General features: G+C 44.1%; 1 protein-coding gene across 1 annotated transcript; it reads right to left on the bottom strand.

Moving 5' to 3' along the window:
• Nucleotides 1-11489: 11489 nt before the first annotated feature.
• Nucleotides 11490-11973, bottom strand: LOC137807492 (uncharacterized). The gene is made up of 2 exons (XM_068608160.1): nt 11940-11973; nt 11490-11830 (listed from the first exon to the last, which is right to left on the bottom strand). Exons 1-2 carry the CDS (start codon nt 11971-11973, stop codon nt 11490-11492), a joined length of 375 nt encoding a protein of 124 aa, XP_068464261.1.
• Between the last annotated feature and the right edge of the window lie 358 nt (nt 11974-12331).

The following is a 12331-nucleotide window of genomic DNA, read 5'->3' on the forward strand; positions in this document are numbered from 1 at the left end:
GACTTGAATCAATAAAAGTATTTTTAAAAACTATTATCAATAAAAAAGAAAGTATGAACTTGTGATATGGTGTACATGGTGAATGTTGGCAAAGATGTTATCACAGGGGTTTGAGCGGTGCGGTGCCGCTGAGAAAAGAACGAGAGAAAGAAACAGAGGAAAAAATAAAAGGCAGAAAAACTACCTAATGCTATTAATTACTGGGTGTGCTTTATATACATGATGGAAAAGGGAAACACATGGTGAAAAGGGAAACAAAAAAAAAAACAGAAAAAGGCAAACTGTTTATATTACAATTATTCTATTTAATAATTTAATAGTCCCACAAGCTTTGTGATATATATCCATCAAATCGAGCTTGGAGACTGCTGTTGTAAACATTCCATGTTCAAGAGCTTTGGTAAAAACATCTACCACTTGTTGATTGCTAGAAATGGGATTGTAATTTTTCCCGAATAACGTGACAGTCTATTTTTATGTGCTTAGTTCTCTCATGAAAGCTTGGGTTGTAGGCAATGTACCTTGCAAACTGGTTGTCACAATAAATAACTGCAGGTGTCTCAGTTTTTATTTTGAACACACTGCTCAGGTAAGTTAGCCACTGTATCTCGCAAGTAAGAATAACAAGAGTGCGATATTCAGCCTCAAAAGATGATCGTGAAACAGTGGATTGTTTCTTGGATTTCCAACTGATTAAAGATGAACCAAGCAACACACAAAACCCAGTTGTTGATCTTCTAGTTTGAGGGCAGGTTGCCCAATCCGAATCACAAAAGCCCTTCAGTTGTAAGTTGGAGTGGCTGGGAAAGAACAGACCTTGTCTAGGTGTTCCCTTAATATATCTCAGTACATGGTGAGAAGCAGTGTGATTTTCCAATGTGGGTGCATGCATGAATTGACTTAAGAACTGTACAACATAACTAATGTCTGGTCTTGTATTGGTAAGGTATATTAATCTTCCAACAAGTCTTTGGTAGGAAGTGATATCTTCTAGAGGACTACCTTCATTGAACATATTCTTCATATTTTTAACCATTGGTGTGGAACATGGTTTTCCTGCAAGAAGACCAGCATCAGATATAATGTCAAAAGCATATTTACATTGTGAAACATGTATGCCGTCCTTGGTTCTAGCAACTTCCAACCCGAGAAAAAAATTCAAATCTCCTAGATCTTTCACTTTGAAAGTTTTATCCAGCAGCTCGGTTACTTCTGTTATTTCAGAGATGGAGTTTCTTGCAAGAATTATATCATCCACATATACTAATAATGTAGTAAAATTATTTTCAGTTCTCTTTATGAATAATGAGTGATAAAAAATAGATTGCAAAAAACCAATGCTTTTAAGAAAGGAAGAAAGTTTGGCAAACCATTGTCTACTTGCTTGTTTGAGACTGTATAAAGATTTTGTAAGTTTGCAAACCTGTCTAGCTTTAACTTTGCTCCTTGGTGGTGGTAGCATATAAACTTCCTCGCTGATTTTTCCATGAAGGAAAGCTTTATTAACATCCAATTGCTTCAAATGCCAGTTTTGTGTGGCTGCAATAGCTAAGAACATTCTTACAGTAGTTAGTTTAGCAACAGGAGAAAAAGTATCTAAATAATCAACTCCCTCTAACTGAGAATAACCCTTGGCAACAAGTCTTGCCTTATAGCATTCTATGTCTCCTTTGGCATTGTACTTTATTTTGTACACCCACTTACATCCAATGGGTTTCTTTCCATGGGGAATTTCAGTTACCTTCCATATTTTGTTATGTTCCAAGGCTTCTATTTCTTTCCTCATGGCATCACACTATTCTGACTTCATGATGGCTTCATTGAAACTTTGAGGCTCTTGATTAGATGATATAGCCATGGTATACTTATGTTGTTTAGTGGTCAGATTTTTGTAATCAAGATATTCAGATATAGGATAGACCTTTTTATTTGTGTTCTTAAAATTTTCAATATTAGTATGGTTAGACAATTGATAGTGATAATCCTGTAAGTAACTAGGAGCTTTCCTATGCCTAACCGATCGTCTAACATTTTCAATGTTCTGTTCAACATGATTATGTTGATTACAAACTTCTCCAGTGTAAGAATTATCATTAACATGTTCAAAAGAATAGTCAAAAACATCAGACTGCTAGTTGTTATCAATATCAAGATTATGCTTGTAATTACTAAAATAAGGAAAAATATTCTCCTAAAATTTCACATTTCTTGATATAAAAATTTCTCTTATATGTATGTCTAGCATCACAAAACCTTTAATTCCAGCCTTATAACCAAGAAACACACACTTCCTAGCTCTTGGATCAAGTTTAGACCTATGTCTTTACATACTAGAAGCAAAGCATAAGGAACCAAAAACTCTTAAGTTTTGTAAGTCTGGTTGTTCCCTGTAGACTAACTGATACGGGGTATTTCAATTTATAATTTCTGAAGGGATCTTGTTTATCAAGTATGTGGCATGAATCACAGCATAAGACCAAAAAACAGTGGGAATTTTAGACTGAAAAAGTAAGCTACGTGCCACATTTAAAATATGTTGATGTTTCCTTTCAACAACAAAATTTTGTTGAGAAGTTTCAATGCAACTTGTTTGATGTATGATGCCTAGACTATTGTATAGATTAGTACATAAGAATTCACTTCCATTATCACTTCGTATGGTATTAATAGTAACATTAAACTGATTATGAATCAAGGTAATGAATCTATATAAAGCTTCTCTTGTTCAGATTTAGTTTTCATAAAAAAAACCCATGTAAACCTACTGTGATCATCAATAATTGTTAAGAAAAATCTATGTCCATTCACAGAAGCAATATGGAAAGGTCCCCAAATATCCACATGAATCAAGTCAAAAATATTCTTTGCACAAGTATTACTATGGGAGAAAGACAGTTTATGCTGCTTAGCATAATGACAAGCATCACAAGGTTTATGGTCATTGAATTGAACGTAAGGAAAAATATTACTAATATGCTGCAAAACTTTATTGGATGGATGCCCGAGTCTGAGATGCCAAACATTTTTCGGTTTTCTTTCATCAATTGATGTTCCTATCATGTTCAACTTCACTTCTTGTTTTGGAATTTCCATGAGATACAACCCTTCGCTTAGTCTAGCATATCCAATCATCTTTGATCTGGTCGGTCATCGGTAGTCGATGACGTCAGCAGCAGATAACCACGTGGACCACTCACAGGGTGACACGTGGATCAGGTGGCAGAGAAATCAGGGAGGAGATCACCCAGAACGGTGATCGGTGGTCAGTAACCGAGTGGCCACCGACAGATCAGTTCCAAGATAAACACCTGGGGGGAGAACGCGAGAAGCAATAGAGCACCGATCAGTCATCGGGTGCATGGTCATCGGGGTTTCGTGTTACACGCAGTGAAACTGTGACTGAGATTCCCAGCGAGAGCGTTACGCATGGACCTCGCATGATCATATCTCAGAGAAAGAGGAGTTGCTCGCCGGTAGAATCGTGCACGAGAGTGGCCTGAGGGAGTTAGTAAACCGGTCAGTGATTGGTGACTCTCTTAACCCATTACGTGCATGACATCGTGAAGGGGAAATCGTTTATGCAGAGAGCAATGCTTGGTGAGTGTGCCTAGTCCAGCCACACCTGGCGTTCTCCTGGGAGTGTGCGATTCACCCAGATGGAAGAAACGCGCTAAGTTACTCTGCAAGGGAATAACTTAGGCGCACAAAGAGATGCGCTAGAGCCCTTCAGGTAGTGGCACGTGTACGGTTAGATGTGAGTTGCATGCCTCCACATGTCACCATCTGAGAGAGGCGCGACCAAGATAACCAGTCCCTCCGCTTTGCCTTCAAGGCTAGCAACAATCAGGCGGAGTATGAAGCCCTGATCGCAGGAATGTTGCTAGCAAGAGAAATGGGAGCAAGAAGTCTGGTTGCTAAGAGTGACTCTTTGCTAGTCACCGGGCAAGTTACAGGGGAGTTCCAGGCGAAAGATCCCCAGATGGCAGCTTACCTGGAATACGTACAGCTCCTGAAGACGTCCTTCACCGAGTTTGAACTTGTTCATGTGCCGAGAGAGCAAAATGCCAGAGCAGACCTGCTTGCCAAGCTGGCCAGCTCAGGAAAGGGGGGAAAACAGAGGACCGTCATTCAGGAGACTTTGAAGGTACCGCGAGCGTTCGTGTTAGACAACCAGGTACTTCAAGTGTACAAATCGATGGAGCGTCTGACGATCGATCATCGTTCATTGACTCAAGAGACGTTGAAAGCGCCGAGGGTTAGAACGCGACCGGCAAAGACCGATGAGGCGATGGAAGTCTGCGCTGTTAGGGAGCCCGACACGTGGATAACACCGTACCAGTTGTACTTAGAAGATGGTGTACTCCCACTTGACCCGACAGAGGCAAAAAGAATAAAGAGGAGCTCGAGTAAGTTTACTTTGATTGATGGGAACCTGTTTAGATTTGGGTTTTCTCATTCTGTGCAGATCTGCGTGTATGGCGAGCAATGCACTAGACTTATGTCAGAGCTACACGAGGGGGTATGCGGAAGTCATGTAGGTGGTCGCGCTTTGGCAAGTAGGATCCTCCGCGCGGGGTACTACTGGCCAACGCTGAAGGAAGACTGTGTGAGGTATGCTCAGCGTTGCAAACAGTGTCAACTTCACGCAGACTGGCATAAGGCACCTCCCGAGGAGTTGAAGTCCATCCATAGCCCGTGGCCATTTCACACATGGGGAATCAACATCCTAGGACCTTTTCCCCTGGCGATAAGGCAAATGAAGTTCCTCATCGTGGCCATCAAGTATTTCACCAAGTGGGTGGAGGCAGAACCAGTCGCGCACATCACCGCACAGAAAGTCGAGCACTTTGTCTGGAAGAACATTGTCTGTCGTTTCGGAGTACCCAAGAGGTTGGTCTCCGACAATGGCACCCAGTTCACAAGTCATCAGCTAAGGAAGATGTGCGAGGAGTTAAAGATACAACAGGTTTTCGCCTCGGTGGAACACCCACAAACCAATGGGCAGGTGGAGTCAGCCAACCGAGTACTGCTCAGGGGGCTGAAGCGAAGACTAGAGAAAGCTAAAGGAAACTGGGCAGAGGAGGTCCCCAGAATCGTATGGTCCTACCATACCACTCCACAGTCCAGCACCCATGAGACACCCTTTAGCCTTGTCTACGGGACAGATGCCATGATTCCCGTGGAGATACAGGAGAGCTCCCCCAGGTTTTTGAATTTCATTGCCGAAGAATCCAACGAAGAACGAAAGGTAAATCTCGACCTACTGGACGAAGTGCGAGAAGAAGCCAGAGTTAGTGCTGAAGCCGTCAAGAGAAGAGTAGAACGGAGGCACAACTCCAAGGTGAGGCTCAGGCGTTTCCAGGAAGGTGATCTGGTGATGAGAAAGGCGCATCAGAATGAGATGGAAAACAAGTTGTCTCCAAAGTGGACAGGTCCATACAGAGTGGTTGAGGCATCGGAGAATGGAGCTTATCGGTTGGAAACTCTGGATGGAGGAGCAATCTCCAGAACGTGGAACGCCACCCACTTGAAATTTTATTTCAGTTAAGTTGTAAAGTAGTTGCGTTCTCGCGCTAAAGACACACTCAGTGTATATACTGAAAACAATTGAACAGATAAGGGGGCACTCTTTTCCCTAAGGAGGGTTTTTAACGAGGCCACCCAATGAAAAGATTATCAGCATATAAAGTGTGCGAGAGTTTTCAAGTTAAAATCCTCCTCGCCCCAGGTGCGAGTGCAGGCGACTAGGGTTTGAAAAGCCAGGGGTGCTAGTAAGACCAAGAGAGGGAAAGGAAGGATTTCGACAAACGTCGTTACCCACTTGGCATATACCAATGTTGGCCTAGTAAAGCTCTTAGTTTAAACCCTTCTCACCCCAGGAGTGAGGCAGGGAAAGAACGACCCGATCCGCCCAAGGTTGATGACCTTGGGGAAGGTAAGAGGGGCTATCGAGAAACACTCTTCTTCCCCCAAAACAAGGCATCACCTCTGACGATTGATGTCAAAGTCCTCTATGCACTTAGCGCTAGAGCGGCAGAGAAGCAAGGTGAAGACCGAAGAACGATGACTGATGAGTTGTTGGTGGATATGCTAGTGGGTAGTGCCTTGTCGGAGGAAGCTTTTCCAAACAAGTTCTTACACAACAAGCCGAAGCAGACAGACTATGCCTAGTCAGTCACCTAGTACGAAGCTGTGCATAAGAACTGTTAAAGACAAAGCTAAGGGAGTTGTTAGTCGTGATCAAGGTAGAGGCCAAGATCAAAGAGTACAGATCGCGCTAAACCTAAGCTAGTTAACAGTTAGTTGTGTGCAAAAAGAAAGATGAAGCTTAAGAAGATACGAGAGAAGAAACATATAGCTGAAGCAAGTATATATTCACACCAAGGTCTATACAAGTTTCAAGTACAAGAAATTGTGCAGAAATATGAAATTACAAGAAGAAAACTCAAGAAGGAGGAATGAGCTTGCCATCTACCACTTTGTGGTAGATGCTAAACTGCGTAAGGTCCAAATCTGGAAGAACGCAACGAATTTGCTCGAATGCCAGCTCGAACCCATCAGCAAGGGCGTCAGCACCCACGTTCATAAATTCGGCGTTCTCAGCTTCGAGCTCTTGCTTTGAAGTCTCCAAGGCCTTCTACTCAGTGGTGAGGGAAGCAATGGAAGAGGCAGCTTCTTCCAATTTGCCCTTCGCTTCGGCAAGCTCGACCCTCACTGCAGAAAGCTCGTTCACTGCCTTCTCAAGTTTCTTCCCCCCATCAGTGGCCTCCTCCTTGGTAGACTTGAGATCCCCCGTTAGTTGTGAGTTCAGTTGGCGTAGGGAGGAAGTCTCAGCCTCCAGGTTGATTATCTTGCTCCTCAGCTCCACCACTTCGCTGTCCAGAGTATTGACAGCTTACCCCATCAAGATCTCAGTCTTGGTGGTCTCCTGGACCTGCGATAGGTACTCTTTCCTGGATTTTTCCACCGTATCCTTCATCAGGGCTATGGACCCTTGGGCAGCCTCAAAGTCACTCTGCACTGACTCCTTGTCGTGCTCAAGCTCCTTGACCCTCTTCTCCAGGACCAGGTGCTTGCGGTGCTGGGTGGAAAACTCTAGGGAAAGCACTATCTGCTTGGCCAAGTGCATGTCCACCTCTTGCCCACTCCATTCGAGAAGCTCCAGGCTGCGTATGAAATGTCGAACCAAGGCAATGACTCGACTGAAGTTTTCATTGCTAGCACCAGAGCTGCTTGGCTGCGAGCTGGCCTCACCACCTTCAGCAGTAGCAGCAGAGGTTGGCGGTGGTGGTGATGCAGGAAGTCTTGGGAAACCCCTCGAGTGGGCAGAACCACTCCCAGCAGGTGGAGTGGGTTGACCAATAGCTTGGCCCGTTGGGGGTGGGGGTGGAAGTGATGCTGGAGACGAAAGTTGGGGTGTTGGAGATGGTAGGCGCTGAGGGGAGGGGGAGGAAGTTGGTGCTGGGGCAGGTTGAGTAGGAGGAAGTGGGGGTGAACCCTCATCGATCTGCACCACTTCGATTTCCCCAGGCCTAAGGGATGAAGCCCCCCCAACCTCTTGGTGTTTCCTCTGGCGATGTATAAGAGGAGAGCCAGAACTCTCCTCTTCGGTTGAGGGGGTAGGAGCAGCAGCGGCCGCAAAAGTTGCGGGAAAGGCCTTTGCTAGCCTTCTTCTCTTCTTCTCTGGCTCGGGGCCTTCAGCTGGCGCGACCGAGAGAGGTGGAGCCGCGATGGGCTCGGTGGTAGAGGAGGAAGAACCAGTCTCCTTGGCACCCCTGGTCCGGGCAAGCTCCAGTAGTGCCCTCCTCCTATCTTTCCCTGAAGTCATGTCTACATCAAGGGTAAAAAGAAAAGTTAGATGGCATAATTATGCAAGTGGATAAAATGTTATGCAAGTATGCATGAGAGTGTGCAAGTATTCTAAGAGGTGCAAGAAGAAGAGCCTACCTATGTACTTTTTCAGAGAAACCACATCAAACTCGTGTTTGATGAGAAGGGCCGAGTTATATTTTGCCCCTAGGAGCAACCTACACAGCTCGCGCTCGTAGGGAGCCATGGCTTCAAGGCCACAGGCTTCTTAAACTCGACTCCAGGAACCCAATAAAGGGGAATCTTTAAACGATTGCTGGTACAGGCCCAAGATCACTCGTCCAGCAACTCCATTCAGGCTGACCCAGGACCTATCCCCAGGGTTCTTCGCCTCGAAGAAATGTAGGAAGACGTCTACAGAGGCGTTATGCCCAAAGTAGTTGCAGAGGATCTCGAATGCCCGTATGAAAGCCCATGCATTCGGATGGAGTTGGCAAGGGGCGACGTTCAACTCCGTCATCAGCTCCTTCTCAAAGAAGGTGAAGGGCAAGCGCAGCTTCAACCTTTTGAAGATGGTGGAGTATATGAAGGTGAAGGGCACCCCATTGGTAGCCCTATCGTCCACGCAGATTGGCATCCCTCGAGGAGGAATGCGTATACGAACGTTGAAATCATTCTCCCTGTCGATGGCGCAGGAGGGCTCATCAGGGTCGTTGCTCAGAAGGGTTTTGAGGTGACCTTTCGGTAGTTGATTGGAAGTTTCGGCCAACAATGCCAGGGGAGCCCAGTCATGGACCCTGGCGTTGTCCTGATAGGAAGTTGCATCAGGTGGAGGTGACACTGGTGCACTTGCTGAAGGCTGTGCACCAGAGGATGAGGCGACGATGCGAGCAGTTTGCTTCAAGCGAGCCATTGCGAGATAACTGCAATGGAGGAAAGCAAAAAGTCAGATGAACGGAAGAAGAGGGAATGATGAATGGTTCGGTGAAAAACAGAGGAAGGGAAGAAGAAAGAAAGGTCCAGGCGAAGAAGAGGAAGAGGGAGAAGTAGAGAGCAAAGTGAGAAACGTAAAAAACCCTAGCGCTGGTTGAGAAGAAGAAAATCAGAGAAGATGAATGCATGGTAGTGAAAAGGGTGAATGCAATCGGTGAAAAGAACCTAAATGGATCAAGGAAGAAGAAAAGTCATACCTTTAGATGATCGCGGAAGGTCTTGAGGTAGAAAGCTTGAAGAAAGTTGGGCGCGCAGAGAGGAGATTATAAGTGAGTGTGAGAGTTGGAGTATTGAAGAAGATAATGAAACATTGAAGGCGCGCGCCTATTTGAATGAGGGAAGCGTTAGCGACACTCCACGCTGGCCGTTGATGCGTCCACGTGTCGCGAGATTAAGGGAGAAAATCATAACGTTAAAAGGCAACACGTGAGGTGGCACTGATGTGGCCCCACTTGCCACGTGGACCGAGGGCGCGACCACTTAGTCTCTTCGCTGAGAACGAGTTCACAGCTCGAGACTGGGGGGCTTGTGATCCGGTCGGTCATCGGTAGTCGATGACGTCAGCAGCAGATAACCACGTGGACCACTCACAGGGTGACACGTGGATCAGGTGGCAGAGAAATCAGGGAGGAGATCACCCAGAACGGTGATCGGTGGTCAGTAACCGAGTGGCCACCGACAGATCAGTTCCAAGATAAACACCTGGGGGGAGAACGCGAGAAGCAATAGAGCACCGATCAGTCATCGGGTGCATGGTCATCGGGGTTTCGTGTTACACGCAGTGAAACTGTGACTGAGATTCCCAGCAAGAGCGTTACGCATGGACCTCGCATGATCATATCTCAGAGAAAGAGGAGTTGCTCGCCGGTAGAATCGTGCACGAGAGTGGCCTGAGGGAGTTAGTAAACCGGTCAGTGATTGGTGACTCTCTTAACCCATTACGTGCATGACATCGTGAAGGGGAAATCGTTTATGCAAAGAGCAATGCTTGGTGAGTGTGCCTAGTCCAGCCACACCTGGCGTTCTCCTGGGAGTGTGCGATTCACCCAGATGGAAGAAACGCGCTAAGTTACTCCGCAAGGGAATAACTTAGGCGCACAAAGAGATGCGCTAGAGCCCTTCAGGTAGTGGCACGTGTACGGTTAGATGTGAGTTGCATGCCTCCACGTGTCACCATCTGAGAGAGGCGCGACCAAGATAAAAGTGCACTCCGCGTCGTGAAAGGTACACACCCACGTTTTTACTCATTTTGGTACGTTTTCGCACAATAGCGTAACAGAATTCTGACACACGCAGAGGATAGCGTAACAGAATTCTGTTAGGCACAGACACAGAGAGAGAGAAAAAAGGAGAATCAGAGAGAGATTCAGTGACATTTTTGTTGGTGGTTCTGTGACCTAACTTGAGCGTCGGAGTGCAAACGGCTGCTAGAGGCGCCGTCTGTGTGTTTTGCAGGTTGCGTTTGAAGTTCCCAAAGAAGGTTCTAAGAGCATTCTTGCGGATAGCACAGTTGCATAGGCGGGGTAAGGAAGCGACAAAGCAATTCCTCTACGCTTGAGTTGACGACAGGATCAATCTTCAATGAATCCACATCCTGGATTACACAAACCTCAGAAGAAAAAGTCAATTTACAATTGTAGGATTTAATAATGCTTTGTGCTAAGACCAGATTAAACTGAGAATCACGTATGCATAAAACATTGTATATAAGAAGATTTTCAGATAATTTCACAGTTCCATCATGATAAGCTATAACAAATGATCCATTTGGTAGTTTAATGCGTATAAGATTTATCTTTCAAAAACTAATGAAATTATTTTTTGAAAAGGTTACATGATCTGTTGCTTCTGTATCTAAAATCCAAGAATGTTCGTTCTTTTTACCTTTTGTAGCATCACCATCAGTAGATTCACCAACAAAATTGTTCACCTTATGCTGTGCAGAGTCACTTTTTACTTCTTGAATGATTTTCATAATCTGATGTACTTGTTTTTGAGGAAAATGGCTTCCTTCGTTGACAGGGATTGGTTTATCAACTTCTTCAATTTGACCACTCTGCTCCATGACACTCTTGTTAACAACCTTCTCTATTCTTTCATCTTTCCTTTTGTACCATGGAGGGAATCCATGTTTGGACTCCATGTTTGGACTAACACTCATCAACTGTATGATACAATTTATGACAGAAAGTACATTGCTTACCATTATTTTGGTATCGATTTCTTCCTCTACCTTGCGATTTCCATCCTCCATTATGATGTGTTTTCCAGTTTCCTTCACTACTCAAAGTATTTAATAAAAATTTTCTATTTACCATTGCATTCCTAGTCAATTGACGTTCCTATTGAATAACGAGGGAAAATACGCGGTTGACATTTGGTAGTGGCTCCATGAGTAAGATTTGTGTCTTAACAGTAACATAACTATCATTCAAACCCTTCAAAAAACACAAGACGTATTCTGATTCTCTATGCTTCACAACACTTTTGATCAACGCACAACTGTATTTAATCTTGCAGATGCAATCCGGGGTTGGTCTTAAGGATTCTAGCTCCTCCCATAAGGTTTTTAATTATGTAAAGAATTCAGTAACATTGCATTCTCCTTGCCTCATGGAGTGGATCTCCTGCAAAAGATCTGAAATTCGAAAATGGTCACCTTTTGAGAACCTTTCCCATAGATCTTCTCACAATTCCCTTGCATTTTCAATGTACACAATACTCTTGGCTATTTGAGTATTCACCGTCTTCGTTATGCAAGATATCACCATCATATTGCATCTTTCCCAGACTTCATGTAAAAACAAACCAGATTGAGGTACGTGAATGCTTCCGTCAACAAACTTGTGCTTATTCTTCGAAAGAAGCGCTCTTTTCATTCCCCTGCTCCAAGTGTGGTAATTTCCAGCATCAAGTTGAACATTGATTAGCACCATTCTTGGGTTTTCTCCAAGATGCAAATAGTAGGGACTTGATGGGTTTTGGGAATCATCTGAACTCGTTTTGCTATTTGATTTGGTATTGGTTTCTGCAACCATGATAGACCAAAAAGAAAAAGAAAAAGAAAAGACAGAAACAAGAACTAGCAAGAATGCAAGATGAAAAGAAGAGAACATCGAAAGTAGAGCGAGATTAACCTGCTCTGATACCATATTGTGATCTGGTGTACATGGTGAATGTTGGCAAAGATGTTATCACAGGGTTTGAGCGGTGCGGTGCCACTGAGAAAAGAACGAGAGAGAGAAACAGAGGAAAAGGTAAAAGACAGAAAAACTGACTAATTTTATTAACTATTGGGTGTGCTTTATATACATGATAGAAAAGGGAAACACATGGTGGAAAAGGGACAAAAAAAACAAAATAGGCAAACTGTTTATATTACAACTATTCTATTTAATAATTTAATAAGAACAAATAATTAACGCTTAAAGAGAAGATGGGAACAAATAAGTCAATCTGAAACCATAATTAACGCTTATAAAAGAAAAAGAAGGAAACACATTAAACCTAAAGTCAAACCCAAATGATG

Source organism: Phaseolus vulgaris, chromosome 11, assembly GCF_000499845.2.
Source record: "Phaseolus vulgaris cultivar G19833 chromosome 11, P. vulgaris v2.0, whole genome shotgun sequence".
NCBI lineage: Eukaryota > Viridiplantae > Streptophyta > Magnoliopsida > Fabales > Fabaceae > Phaseolus > Phaseolus vulgaris.